The sequence below is a fragment of the Falco cherrug genome, chromosome 2 (assembly GCF_023634085.1).
Source record: "Falco cherrug isolate bFalChe1 chromosome 2, bFalChe1.pri, whole genome shotgun sequence".
Taxonomy (NCBI): Eukaryota; Metazoa; Chordata; class Aves; order Falconiformes; family Falconidae; genus Falco; species Falco cherrug.
Genome location: NC_073698.1, coordinates 65,618,373 through 65,633,602, shown reverse-complemented (window position 1 = coordinate 65,633,602; position 15,230 = coordinate 65,618,373). Strand labels below are relative to the sequence as shown.

The window sequence follows — 15,230 nt, the reverse complement described above, 5'->3', positions numbered from 1 at the left end:
TATTTTATGTGCCCTGAGAAGCCCATTGACAAAGGGAGACTATTCAGAGGTGCTCTGTTAACCCTGGAAGAGCAGGTTACAAGGTGACCCTATAGTCAATCAAAAAAAACCCCACAAAACAACCACAAACCTACAGAAAAACCAAAAAACAGTGATCCAGAGAGACTTTAGAAAGTAAATCACATACGCAACACTAGGGAATGTACCTTACCAAACAAGTACTTAGCATAAGCCAAAAATGCGTTGTTTTGATGACAGTTCTGACAAATGAGCCACAAAGTTTGCTTTCAAGTTGATACTTCTCTGTCTGTTCCGGCTTACCACACAAAGTACTGAGTGTTCAAGTAATAATTAGATCACTAAAGCAAGCAAGGAGGAGGAAGTCTCTTGCCTTTGAAATGACGCAGAGAAGAACCCGAGCATGGCCAAAAACTATGCATATGAGGTGGGACAAAGCCTCAAGATAAATGAAAGAGATGGAACAAGTGGAGGCTGGGAATAGAAGATTAATAAGATACATCAGTAAACTTGCGAAGCATTAAGCTTGATCCCAGGAACCCAGTATGTATGTGAAAACAATTAAAATACATGGGTTATGTACAGTGGAAGAAAGCAAGATTGTGTAGAAAAAAAAGATGTATTTAGTTTCTATTGAGGAGTCACAGTGAGAAAAGTCTGATTTGAGAAAAGAGGATGGGAACATTGTGCTGTTCCCCACCCTAGATTGAAACTGGGAGAAGATCTGAGCCTGACTAGGTACACTGGAAGTGATTTAGTCTGGAAGAGCTGTAAATATGGATGCGTGTTTAAAGAACAGCTGTGTCCCTCTGGTTTCTTTTCTCTGTGCCTGTTTTCACACTGGTTGTCCATTCTGGTGCACAAGGATGCCAATGACATGTGCATCCTGAACTAATCAGAACGCCTATAATTTGTAAATAATTTTGCAATTCCAAGGAAGGGGAGTGGAACGCCCACAGGCTTGGATCCATCCTGGTGTTGCTTGCCTGCGTTAAGCCTGATTTTGAGTACAATTGTGTAGGGGCTGTCTCAGAGACTACAGCCTACAGCTCTCGGTAGGCAACCCAGAGACAGAGGGAATGCCTGCGCTGTCAGATGTAAGCTGCTTAGTCTTTGCTGAAAAATATTTTCATTTTTTCAAAACCTTCTCCCTCTGCCTCCCTCTCAACTTCTGTAGTCATGTAATTTAAAGGCAAGAAGGTATGCTCACGGTGTGTTTGGGTTTGAGGTTTTCTTTTACCCTCTGGGAATTTTCCATAGCTAATTTACTCTTGTGAAGGTTTGGTCATGAACCGCATTGAAAACTGAAATGTCTTGTTCCTTGAAACCTGTTAATTTTATAAACCACAAGCAAAATATAGCGAGGCAGCTGCATTGAGAGTTTTCTCATATGACCCTGCGCTAACCTTAGCCCAACCCAGCCAGGCTGGCTGGGAGAGATGGCTCGCCCTGCCCCAGATGGGCTCGAGACAGCTAATGATCAGCAACTACCAGTTGAGCAGAAAAGATTCTGGCAGCCACCAGACATTTTTCCTCTGGGGCCTGATGGGTTGACTTGTAATTCTTGAATGATCTTAATTGCCTGGGCTTCTTTTTTTTTCCTCTCTCTACCCCCCCCCCAATTACACGTATGTTAAATTAATTCCGCGGATGATTATAGCAAAGGCATTTCGTTTTTACTGGCTTTATTCACCACTTCCCAGCATGCTTCCTGCCCCCCCCCCCCCCAGATTATACCTTTATTATACATTTCTTTTCCTATATTTTTTCATCTAATCCAGATATGAACTGTCAGTCTTAATAATGTGATACCGATGTGGCAGAACTGAGGCTCCATTTTATCACATCTCTGAGTAGCTGTCATTTTGTTCTAGCTCTTTTCCTGCTTGCCAATTAAAGCCAGTATTTTGGTACCAGGTTGAGAGAGGAGTGTTAATTTACCTAGCAACTTTCCCATGACTAAAGAAAATGGCCATAATGAAAGCAGCTCTAGGATTACCGTTCCTGCAGCTAATGAAGGTATACTAACACGAGCTGACCAGACCTGTGCCTTGCTAAATTCTATTGTCTCTCGCCACAATGCTTAGTTAGATACAAAAACCAGAATAAGCCTCTCTCCAGACAGTCTTCCTTCCTCAAAATCCTAAGTCTTCAGTCTTCTGCCTGCTTTCTCTGAATCCTTAAACAATAACTGCTTTTTAAATTACCTGATAGGCCTGGGATACAGTTTTATGTTGGTGTCTGTTTCCTGTTTTCCCACATTTTGTTTCTTTCGAGGTTGTTTTTGCTTTTCTTATTCTAACTTCATACAAAGAAATGTCTTACTCTTAAGTCACTGTGACTGCTTGAGAACATCAGTGTATTTTGTTTTTTTCTTGTGTTTTGTTGTTTGTCTTTGTTGTTTTCCCCAGAGAATATAAAAAGTACCCTACTGTGCTAAATGCCGATCTAGTGTAGCCTGGTATGGTTTCTGATATTTGCTGGTGAGGGATACTTCAAATACGGTATGATTGTGCCAGTGTTACACCCTTCTAAATCAGCAGTTTGGGCTTTCCTGAGCAGGAGGAGACTTCTGGGCTGTTAAGCTTTAATAGCTGCCTACAAATCTATAATGAGTTTCTGTAGTCCTGCTTTGAATCCATGTATTCTTTTGACCTCCGCAACATCGCATGGCACTGTTTTGCAATTCCGTTATGCATTGTGTGGAATAAGTACTTCGTTTTGTTTATTTTAAACCTTCTGTCTGGTAATTTCATTATGTGGTCCTTAATTCTTACTTTGTGAGGAAATGTTCTTCACACCATTCATGATTTTGTAAGCTGTTTATGAATGGATAACTTCTGTTTTCCAAGCCAGGGAGAGCCGCAAGCAACTAGAGTCATCCTGTTCTCCACATGTCCTGTGCAAGATGCAGGTGCCCACTGATTTACATTGTTGTGTTCTCTGTGACCAGCTACTGATACCGTTTGTCGTTTTAACTTTGCTGACAGTTTATTTGATAACGACAGAGGGCTATCCACAAAGAATGTGAAAAAGCCTTCTATGTGGCAATATTAGAATAGATCCTATTGTTGCATGTTATAGTTAGGGTATGCATTTTTCATTGTGTGGATAACTTCACACTCTCCATCATTCAGATTCATCTGTGACTTCATTGTGTAGTGATTTATAAACTCTGCATGCCCTCAAGTGTAGGTCATGCTGCCTGGGATCAGTTTCTATTGTCTGCATATTCTTGAAAGAACTGCTTTCATTAAACCAGGAATCATACTCCCTCTGAACATGCTTTCTCTGTGTTTAAGTTTCACGTAGTTCTTCCTGTATGGATGAGAGCTGGCTTGGAAGCCATTTGTCAACAGCAGAAAATTGGCTGACTGCTATAAAGCCATTGAGTTATTTCATTTTAAGGAACTTCCAGGCTGCCTTAAGGAGGCAGTGGAAGGGGTGGGAGATCTGACACTGACACTTTGTGTACAATTGTTCTGCTCAGACAGGAATGTGTCCAGGCTGTATCTGCTATCCTAGAAGATACTAGAAGAATTACCAGCAGTCATGTTGTAGTTCAGTGGCAAAATATTTCTGCTGTGAATGTGGTCATATTAGTGGAAAGACCAATAGAAGGAAAGTGGTCTGTCTTTTACTTATAAGAAAATCAAGCTGGACCTGCCTCTTCATAAAATCTTTCTGCTGGTACTTACAGTTTTTTCCTCCTGTACTTCTAGATGCTCTGCCAGAAGGCTACAATGTAAAGTTCCCCTTTTAAGTGTTCCGTTCTCCTCTGCCTTGTAAAAATTTTAAAAAATAGCATTTTTCTTGCAATTTTGAATACCTGTATTAATACACATGCAAAAAAACATATTCTACACCTTCTTTGTAAGGTAGGTTGGGTGAATTTGGAATAGGAATTAGCTGCTTGAAAATAGGCATCTAGTCTATTTATGAGGCCTCCAAGAAGGCCTTCAGCTGTCAAATACACATGTCCTGTGGGTACCTTCTGCGTTTCTGAGGCAGCAGCAAGGGACTGGGGAAGAAACTGTTAAATCATCTCAAATGGCACTAGATGCATGTGTTCAGACAACTAAATTGCGTATGTAGTGTGTTGCTTGATGTTGAGGGTTTCTGAAGCTTGCAACTTGCATTTCCAGCTGGTGCTGGGATAGCATTTATGGCTTGAATTTTGCTGTTTGCATGGTAGCAGCCTGCAATACCAGATACCTGCTAAACTAGGCATCTGGGAGGCTTCTAAATTCTAAAATCTGTGTGGAAAGTAAACTTGTAGTGAAAGAATAGAAGTCCAGAAATAGGAGCATCACAGTGCCAATGCAATCCACACTTTTCCTAGCTTTTTCTATGCTTTCGATCTCTGATTTCACTTGAGTATCCAGAATACAGAACATAAATCTCTTCTGCACTAGTGTTAGTGAATGTGCAATGAGTTGTCATCTGGGTTAATAAACTGATTGCTTTTCCATGCATATAGGGACTATGCAAATGAGAAGCTTGTGAGTGAGTGCATTATTGGGGACTGTCTGTACTAAGCCAATTACTTAGCCTTTATTCTGTGGGATCATAGGTATGAGAATCCAACTGTGGATATATCACTTCAGCTGCCTGTGTGTGATATTCTATCTTTGTGCACTACTAGGATTGTGTGAACCTCTCTAGATTGTACCTCCCCTGGTACAAAACCAATTCTGGTACTGGTACAGAATATTCATTTTTTTCCTCCCTTTATGCAAAGTAATAAGTCTGTAGTTAAACTGTATTTGAACTTCACATCGTATGTTACCAAATAACTTGCTTTGTGGATAAAATGGTGGAGCACTGTCTGTTAACTGATTTCTTTCTCTATCGAATTTTTTAATTTTTTTTTTTTGTATCAAAGTTGCTGTCACTGTAAGCAGTAAAATGGATATTACTGTTCTTGCTGATTTCATAGCACCCAGAAGCTTGCAAGATACTTCATACTGCAAGTATAGTGCTACTCACCTGCCCAAAGAGCCTCAGAGCTTGTTTCACTGAAATTTTCCAGTTACGATTGTATAAATACATCAGCCCAACAGGCTTACATGATGGAAGCAGAACTTGTCTCAGGAGGGAAGAGTCCTGGCAACTGCCTTGTCTGTGTTTGTTTCCAATCGGTGCTGAATTCCTCAGCAGGTTTTAACTTACGAAACATAAACACTTTTTCACTGTTTGTTGGGGTTGTGTTGAGTTTTTTCTTTTTCTCCAAAGGGATGTTGAAACAAAGGGCGAATTGGCAGATTTTGCACCATGGCTTGCAGCAAACCCCAATGTGTTCTATTTTGTGCCTTCAGTGTGTCTTTGACTTCAGTGCAGATCTGCTGAGTGTATTTCTTCCATTTTGCTATTCAGAAGTTTTATGGAGAAAGGTGGCTGTGTCATACTGTCTCCTGGTCTGTAGTTAACTCACTTTTACAAATAAGCCCATGCCAAATTTTGTCAGAAGCGCTGAGGCCTTCATGAATGTGATTCTGAGAAATACTTGACTACTGCTGGGATCTGTCTGTGTGGATTTTTTTAATCATTTGTTATAGAAATAAATCCTGGTTGGATTTTTTTGTTGTTGTTGAGTTTTTTTAAAAAAAAAATTATTATTTTAATTTTTTTAAATTTTAAAGTGCTGACAGCTCCTATCTTGAAAGCAGACTCTTATTTCATGAACCTTAAGTTGTTGTACTTGTGTAATAAGAATCCTTTGAGTTAAGGGTTCTCTGTAACTTTTTTGACTCAGTATTTTGACCCTGTTAAAGTTAGTATTTAAGACCAAAATGTGTTTTCAAGTTTAGGTATAAATTAAAGGCTTGTGTTTAGTGGCATTTCAATTCCCAAGCGTAAAGTATTATGGAAAGGGAACAGGATGAAAATACACCACTTTTATTTTCACTCTGGTTTTTTCCCATTTAATTGATTTGTTTGTCTGCATTCTCTTCTATTCTAGAGTTTTAGAGTGCCAAGGGCTGCCCATTGTGAACGGGCAATGTGATCCCTACGCCACCGTTACCTTAGCAGGACCCTCCAGGCAAGTACTGCACATACAAGACCTTCCATTTTATAAGGATGGTTTGTGTTTCCTTTGCTTATAAGACATCTGCATTCTCAGATGGACGAATGGGAGTATTCAGACACCACTAGAACATGCTAAGTGTTGGTGTGTGTATGTATGAACTACTGAATTATACAAGAATAAGTAATTAGAGGCTTGTTTCAGTTTTGATTTATGTAGAGGTCTGAATAATCACTGAATATTTTTAATATGCTGGAGTATGTAGTTTGTGGTTAGGCTTAATTTGTGCATCTTCTCACCTCACAGTTTGAGGCCAGGTTTTGAGCAAATTTATTGCCTGATTTTGGGCAGTGGCAAAAGAGAAAGCTGAATACATCAACATCTTGCAGAGTACGCACGTTTGTATGTGAATATTTAGTCTTTTCACTCTCAAGGTGTGGCAATTTAATGTGTACATTGAAAGCCCTAGGTGGCTTAGTCCTGTAATTTCATATATGTGGACATTACACCATGGATAAAATTTGGAATGAGGTTTTAGTAATGAGATTCTGCATAATACTCTTCAGTTTAAATTTGGGATTAAATGCTCCGGTTCTCTTAGAAAAATTTCCTGTGCTGTTGGAGGTCACTGTTTTGTTTCTGCTTATCTAGATTCATCTTTTATGTCTGTGCCATGTTAGAAACAAAACAGCTCCGCTGTGACCTCAAAGAATCAGATTTAGTAGCATGACTTATTCATAATGTTTTACAACAATTTATTGGAAATATTGTAAGGATGTATTCTTGACAAATACTTATCTTGCATGCAGAGGAGTCTCTGAGACTGGTTGTTACTGTTCATCTTTGTCTAGACATGTTCTGCCTTATCGCCGTTAGTGAGCTGTGTATTTGAGTTGTACACTTCGATGTTTTAAGCCTCGTTTCAGATAGTACTGAGTGGCTATTACTGAAACTGTAAGATTTTTTTTGACTAACCCTTGTATTCTTGAATGTCCAAACTTACCTTTGTCTGCTTCCCTCCACCCCCCGGTCTGGATAGTATACGACAACTGATAATGTATTTTGCTTCAGAATAAGGAGCACAGTCTCATCCTACTCCTGTCTGTTTTTTGATGGGGGGAGAAGGCTTGCCTTCTATCTCCAGCAAGCAGCATGCAGCTTATTCCCATCCACTGCTCTGTAATTGCCCAATAATTGTGCTTGCCTTAATCGCCTCCCGTTCTACATCCTGCTTCCCAGTCCCCTCCCAGATGGGCTTATCAGTAAAGAGGTTGATTGGCAAGTGTGACTGATGAGACAGGATAGGCAATCTGCCCTATGTTCTGGAGGCGATTAGTCTCTCTTATCTCTCAGCTCCTCCTAGGAATAGTGGGATGTTCTTAATGTGTACATCATTCTCCTCACTGAATTTTTCAATGCCTCTCTTTTTAGAGTAGGAAAGCTGCTTTATTCTGCTGCGTTTATGCAATGCCAAGCATAAACATTTTAACAAATGTGCTGCTGTTTATTGTGTGATTTGTACTTACACAGCCAGCAGACCTCCCAACCAAAATGTTTCTATGCCTGTGTTACAGATGGGAAAACATTGTATACTTGGTGGACTGGCCGGTTCAGGTCACAGAGGAAGCCCGTAGCAGCACTGGGAATTAGACCCAGCTTTACTTGACCTCTGTAAAAGAATACATAGAGTTGTCGGGTTAATATAAGCGGTTACAAGCTATCTAAGCAGCTTTGCTGCATGAGAAATGAGGGATAGATTCTGGGATGAAAGGATTAGTAGGTCAGTTTTCCACATGGCTGATGCACCTCTCCATCTGTGTCTGTTTTATCTATGCCTGCAGAGCTGTAGGGGAAGATTGGTGACACAGGACAACACTGAGCTTTTCACTTGTAGGTAACAAGAACAAATCAAGCATAGGCTCGTAACATTTGAAAATCATCAAACAGCTTGTTGGCTGGCCTCTGAGAAGTGCCTTGGTTGGCTCTAGCCCAATACCAAGCAGTTAGATGTCTGCATTCTAAAAGGTAGGCACAGGCAGATGGCACTGGCCGTAGAGGATGAATGGGCAGCGCTGAACTTTGTCAGGCCTATTTGCCCAGTGGGTGGTTTGAAGGAGGGCTGCCATGTCTTGTGTCCTACAGAGCAGTACAGATGAAGAGACTTGTGCTTAGTACTGCTCATTGTAATTCACCAACGTAACACTAACTAGGTGCTGTTGGGGCTGCATGGAAAAGGGTGGTAATAGAGCAATAAAAATATTCTTACTGAGGAAATCATTCTGGTCTTTTTGATCATTTAACACCACTGAAAAGCATTCATTGATTCCTCAGGCCAGGATTATAAAATATAAAACACAGAAATAGCTATGTTAGTCTTCCTGTCTCCTCCTGTGCATTTAGGGTATGAGAGATTTTTGAGTCACATCAAGACTGAGACCATCCTCCAAATGCTGCCGCTTGGAGCCCTGTTCTTGCCAGTTGCTTTGTACAGATAGAAGGTTCTGCTGGATCAAGCAGGAGACAGAATCAGGGTTCAAGGACTTGTGTTTAAGAGAGGATAACAAACTGTGATTACTGCCACTTCAGAGACATAGGCACGCAGAGGGTCCTTGTCTTAAATGTGTGCGAGTGTGTATGCCTTGCTATGCTGGAGCCACACAGATAAATCAAGTGAATGACTATTTGTTCTTCAGTGGCTCTGTTCTAGGATCACACTTCTGCTAACGTTGTTTCTTACCTTTTCTTTTTTTTTCTTTCCTTAATTCAGATCAGAAGCCAAAAAGACTAAAGTTAAAAAGAAGACCAACAATCCACATTTTGATGAAGTGTTTTATTTTGAGGTTGGTATTTCAAAGGAACGGGTGATAAGCTGAAATACTATACTGTAGATTGTTGGCACAGCATCCTGCTCCATGTTGTGCCAGTTGTCGTCTTTGAAGACTGTTTCAAGCATGGTACAGGGGGAAGAAGTACCCAGGATCAGACTAGCTATCTGCTGAAGGAGCACTATATTGCTTCAGCTCAGGTGCTCTGTAGGAGAAGCTTCAAGGTGGGCTCTTTTGGGCAACAGGCTTTATGCTTCATCTCAACTCACCCCAGAAGAGGTTTGAAAAAGGACAGTTAAAAATGGGATTTAAAAAAAAACCAAAAACCAACCCAAAATTGTTCTTTTTTTTTAGCCTGTGTTTTCATAGCTGCTCCACCCTGTCTTCCCAGTCAATGGGAGGAAGGTTATCTCCTAGGAATACTGAAAACTGTAGAGGAAAAATACACTTAAAACTGGATATTCTGGCTGTCTGCCAGTCTGCTGCAACACCAGTGCCTTTCCTCCAAGTGGGTGAAAGCTCTACAGCTTTATTTAATACAGAGCATTTTCAACAAGTCCAGTTAAGACAAAGTATAACTTTTATGAAGGTGCTTATTTTGGTTCCTTCTGGCAAGACTAGCTGTAATTGTGGTGTGTCCATACACATATGTGCATGTGTTCACAATTTGGATACCTCTTGAAACTTTTCATTCTGCCTTCTGAAGTATGTGTATCTTTCTCTTTTCTTTTTCTCTTAGTCCCAGTCTATGCTTAACTGTTCTATTTCAAGAGACACCTCAAGAACGTATCTGGCATAACAAGAGTTGATGAAAAGCCAGAGTAGTACAGTGCAGTTGGCATATCATCAAAAAGCCCTTTCTACTCGTACAGCTTGCATCATTCGGGTCACATTTGCATTAGAAATTGTTGCTGGCATAGGGGTGGCACCTGGGGTGTGGTTTCTTGAATCAGTTCAGGGGCACAGGCAGCCACATCTGGAAGGAGAGCTGGCTAGAGAGGAGCCATACAAGTGCTGTTGCACGGTGCGGATCTGAAGTGCACATACCGTTCTTGGCAGTGCCAGTGCAGGGCTTATTGCTGTCTTCCACCTTCTTCTACAAATGACCGTCTCTTTGCCTAGAAGCTGATAGTTGTACCAACTAATCTAAAGTCTCTCATATCAACAGAAATGTGCTCTTGTTTATGTCATATATTTGGATTTTGAGGAACAGATGTTGCAAGTTCTTTACTGGCAGGAGCACTTTCTCACTGCCCAAAGGGGTGGAAACCCTGAGGTTTGGCCAGGATAGCTAAGGTAATCTTTCCTCTGCTAACCCAGCATGTCTCTTCCTAGGATATAACTTCCTTGCAGTGTTAACTTTAGGTAGTAGTGAGCCTTTGAGCCTCCTTGCCTGACTCCATGAGACTCTGTGGAGGTGCTGCATGGCCATCGTTGGTGAGGGAGAGATCCCATGGTACTGAATGGTGAAACTGCATCAAGGTGTCAGTGTGTTTACTCAGGGCTGCCCAGGATTTCAGTCCATTACCTGACCCAGAGCTGCAGCCTTTGGCAGTGACACAAGAGTGATGCTGTATGTAAATAAACTAAAATGGGCTTCCTTATTTTTAACATAGTCAGTTCTGGAGGTATCTGTCAGTGAGAGCTTTTTAATGAGAATGTAATCCAGGAATTCAGACTGTAAACCGTAAAACTTCACCTGTCTGATTTCTTAGCCTTCTGTGTACTGCAGAAATAGCAAACATTTGTTATTTAAACACTGAACTTGCCAGGTGGTGCCATGCTGGGAGTTGAAGGAGAGAAATAGAAAGCATCTTCCAGCTGGAATCGTGGAGGGGGCTGGAGGCTTGCTTAGCTTGCCTTTATGATGAGAGGTGGGTTGCATGCAAGTATCTCAGCGGAAGCAAAACCTGCACTCAAGCCCATGCCCCAGTTGTTATGCTAACTCAGAGCACAATGTTTTCTGTGTGGTTAAGAGTAGAGCTTGGGAAATATCTGAATCAGCCAGAACTCTGAAACATAAACATACCCTTGGTGCAGACAGAGCCATCACAGATTTATGTCATTCTGAGAGTAGTTAGTACATATCAGGCCAAATGCCTCCAAGGAGCAAGGTTCAGTAGAACTTTTATGACTGGGAGATACATTCACTAATGAGACATGGGCAGACCTGTGGCTGGTGCATGCTGACAGACTGCTCTTACTCCTGTGGAGCTGCAGATTCATGCTGTTGACAGCAATGTCACTTACTGCTTCCAAACAGCTTCATCAGCTTTCCTGCACTCTGCTAGCACAGCGATTGGCCATGCCTCCAAGGAAGAAGCTGATCTGTAAAAGGCAGTGAATGGGTGCTTTCCTTTCTACAACAAAAAAATCACAGATTTAATTTTCGAAATGGAGAATAGTTTATCATTGGTTTGGGAGATCTAAGGGCTTATTTAAGGGATGCTATGAGGGAAACTTGTACCTGAATGGTTAGGAGCCATTTTCACCACCATTCCAGCTGCAGTGTGGTGTGGGGGCTTGGAGTTCTGTATGCAGCTACAGGGAAACGGCCACCTTATGGGAGCTGAAGATGGTAATGCTGGGGACCTGTTTGCAAACTGGCATGTGCTGAAAAATAATGAGCAGCTGATAAACGGCTTGCCAGCTTTGCCTAAAGAAAGGGACAGCACAGCAGAGTTGTGCCCACTTTTTTGTAAAATGGTATGTGGCAGCTGTTCAGCACTGTGGACTGGGAGCTCCCTCATCTACAGTTCCATCCTTGGAATGGATGGACTTCATAAGCCATCTTTTTAGGAATACCACTCTTGAGCTGTATTAATCTGCACACTAAGCAGTCATACAGGTGAACAGAGAGACCTCGTGCATGCAAACTCCAGCAAAACTTCTCAGGAAAGTGTTACTTAAAAGGTATGTGTCATAAGTTACACCTATGCTATAATTTCAATAACTTGTGTTACATATAATAAAATACTTAAAAGTTTGCTTCCTTATTAAAAATTACACCATTAGCTTCACAACGGTAGTAGAAAATGTTTTCAGTTATGTAGCTTAATTTCTTGAAGCCACACTGAAGACTGTTGCAAGGGTAGAGTGAGAAAATTTGTGTTGAGCTACAGAAGTTGTGGGCTGTATTTAAACCTGCCATGCTCTTAGGCTTACAGGTGCATTTGATTCAGTTAGTCTGGAGGGTTTTGTCTCCAGTGCTGCTAGTACCTGTTAGTTTTATGTGTTGCCTTGAAAATGGTGCCTGCCTTAGACATACACAAACACAGAAGGCTCTTTATCCCATATTAGAAGATTCTTTTCTGATTCCTCTCCACTTGTGCAGCTGTTATCTTCGCCTCCCTTGTTTGTACCATCTGCATCTGACGTACAATATACAACCGAGAAGTCAAGTTTACAATAAAAGCCAGTTTCTGTGAGTGGGAAGTATTAAGCCACAAGCATATATAAACCTACAGTAAAGTTCAGCTTCTGTGTGCAACCAAGAGCTGAACCCACACATCATACATACTTGCATTTGATCAGTTCCTGATGTGGTTTCAGCTGGGTGGGGTAACCTTTTTCTCAAGTTTCTGATACACTGTACAAAAATAAAACCATCAAAGTATTTTTAAAATCATGCTAGAAAATAAATTTTAAGAAATGTTTGTACAAAACCTTTTTTTGCTGTAATGCTTCACACTTACAGCTATCTTCCCATTATTTTCTGTCCATGCCTTGCTATTTATCAGTCTTGTAAATATGACTGGTGAACTGTGCCCCTGGTTCTGTGTTTTGATATGTGTAACATAGGATAGCATCTCTTGGACAATTGATCTGCTTAGTATTTTTTGTATGGGCATGGGCAGGATATCAAGACAGGCAGAACATGCCAATTTTAATTGGATCCACTGTAAAATGTTCTTAAGGGTGGTTTTGGTTCCCCACCCCCTGCTTCAGGGTGCCTCAGGGCATCTGTTGTACAGCTGTATTTAAAACCCAATTATTAATTGCCCTTTTATTTCCCTAGATGGATTATAAAAGTGATACTCCTTTCCATGATTTTTTTCTTGTTAATGTAAACTGAAAGTACTGTAGTAATATTAAAGATGTCCTTTCTCTGAAAGAAAATATGGAGTATGTAGTTACTCTTGTGTATGATTGTGTAACCACCACTTTTGTATAGTCAGGAATCTGTTTAATCGACATGTTTATTCACATGCATGAATGTTTTCAGAATCAGGGCTGAAGTCACTGCTAAGAGTAAAAGGCTGTGATCTTCCACAGCTTTGTACATTGGAATGCTTTTGTATCAGATCAAGTTGTTAAAAGTTTCCTCCTTTTTATTAGGTTACAAGACCCAGTAGCTACAACAAGAAATCTCATTTTGATATTGAAGATGTTGATGAAGTTGACAAAATGGAGATTAGGTAATACAAAACACTTTGTACTAGCAAGCTGTCTTCCAAAGTTGTGTAACTTTGTAGTAGACTCAGTGTTCAAAGTGGCAAGCATGGTTTTACTGTTCATAAATCAGAATGAGTCTTTGTCATTATATTGGTGTGTTCATTTACCTCCACTGTTCTGTAGATCGTGTCTGACTACATATGATGGTTCTGCTGTGGGAGAGGTCCTTATTATTTTCCTTCGTATCCTATATACACTGTGTGTATACTAATGTGCGTTTGTCATTAAGTGCAGCCTTTTATGTCTGGGCTCCCCTTTCCTCCCCACCTCAGTTTCCCAAGTTTGCCCAGAAACTCTGTGATGCTCTCAGTTAGTGTGTTTTATTTTATCACTTAATTTTAGCAACCCATATAAGGTCCTTCTTCCCTGAAAGGAAACTCTTGAACTCAGAGTTTTTCTGCAGCAGAGTAGTTTCTCTTCTCTTTTGCCTGCCAGACTTTAACCTCTTCTTGCAAGACTGGGTATGATAAATATGAAATCCATTGCACAGGAAAGAAGCAACTCTGATTTCAAAAACAAACCAACCTCACCCCCTGCCACCCACAGAGTACTTTCGGAAACCTGCTGAGGTCTGTCAACAGTGTCTGTAGGGACAGATGAATAGAAGGAGTGGATAGGAAACAGAAGGAGGTGCAAAACCTAAAGGTATCACATGCGTCATACCATCACATACATTGAAACTTAGAGACTGAAGTAAGCCATCTGGTGATCTGGATGCACTATAGCTGAAAACTGCTGTATCTGCATCAGGTGGTGAGAAATTTCCCTTTCCTTTATGCTAGGATTTGGAGGAAGAAAAGTTGAGGGAGAATGGTGGCAACCCCTTCCTCCCCAGATTCTTTCTGCCATTAGAGAGGCAGTGAGAACTCACCTCCCGAAACATTCCCTGGTCTGTAAGGAAAGGAGGAGAGACCAGGAAGTGGGAACAATATTCCCAGCAAGCAAGGTGCATCTGTGTTTATGAATGAATGGATGAGGGCTGTTCTAATTTGATGGTCAACTGCTGGTTCACATAGCCTGTTAGTGTAGTATCACAGCACTACAAGACTGTTAATGAATTTGTGTTTGCCGTGGCGCTGTGAGACAGGAAAGGAAAACTATTCATATGTGAGAGAGATGTGAGCTGTACTCTGTTTCCCTGAGAACATCTGCATCAGGCAGAGCAAAGGTAGCTGGTTTAAGGGCAACCCATGGCTAATTTGTAGGAGGGAAAACAAAGACCCAGGTTCAATGCTAGTCTGCTGTGGTGGTGTCAGTGTTGCAGCACAGCAGATGACCTAGTCCCAGGGCCAGACTAGATTTCTGCAAAACTTTGCATGGTGTAGGCAGGTATGAAGTAACATGTCCCATATCCCATGGAATGTATGTGATGGAATGGGCAACTGAACAGTGTCTGTGGAGTCCCAGTCTAGTCTTTGTACGCGTAATGCCCAGCCGTGAACTGATTTTAAATGAAAGCTAGGATACTGTGATTGTTTTGTGAACAATCTGAAAGGGGACCATAGATGTTGGTGGGCAGTGGTTACACATTGCTTAATATTTTAGTTGATGCTTATTTTGTACTGCTGGACTAAATGAAATTATACGGTTATTTTACTTCCCAAGTATAGTTTCTGAACAAATTCTGGACGGCAATGATAATGTATGTGGAACTGAGCTTCAGCAAAGTCTTTCATTCCTTAAAACCAACACATCGCAGTGTGGTAAAGTTGAATAATTTGTGAGGAGGCTTACAAAATAGTTGGGAAAAGATTAAGCACTCTAAATAATAGACAAAAGCAGATCAAGTGTTAGTCTTGGTTGGGCAAACTCTGCGCAGAGGTTTTGTCCCCTATAGGACAGAGTGTTTTTGTTTCCATCTCAGGTTCCCCTTCCACCCCCGCTCACTTCCTCCAGTCAGTTTA

General features: G+C 41.0%; 1 protein-coding gene across 11 annotated transcripts in view; it reads left to right on the top strand.

Moving 5' to 3' along the window:
- Positions 1 to 15,230, top strand: part of RASA3 (RAS p21 protein activator 3) — a 179,716-nt gene that overhangs the window by 139,019 nt on the left and 25,467 nt on the right. For 10 of the 11 annotated variants that reach the window (XR_008730797.1, XR_008730798.1, XM_055701417.1 and 7 more), the window contains 3 exons: positions 5,981 to 6,061; positions 8,814 to 8,886; positions 13,210 to 13,289. Coding sequence is in view for 9 of the 11 variants with exons in the window: in XM_055701417.1 (XP_055557392.1) it covers positions 5,981 to 6,061; positions 8,814 to 8,886; positions 13,210 to 13,289 (234 nt within the window). In the remaining 2 variants the exon portion in view is untranslated. Of the gene's footprint in view, positions 1 to 5,976; positions 6,062 to 8,813; positions 8,887 to 13,209; positions 13,290 to 15,230 lie in introns of those variants that run through there. The other variant, XM_055701423.1, reaches the window with a different exon arrangement.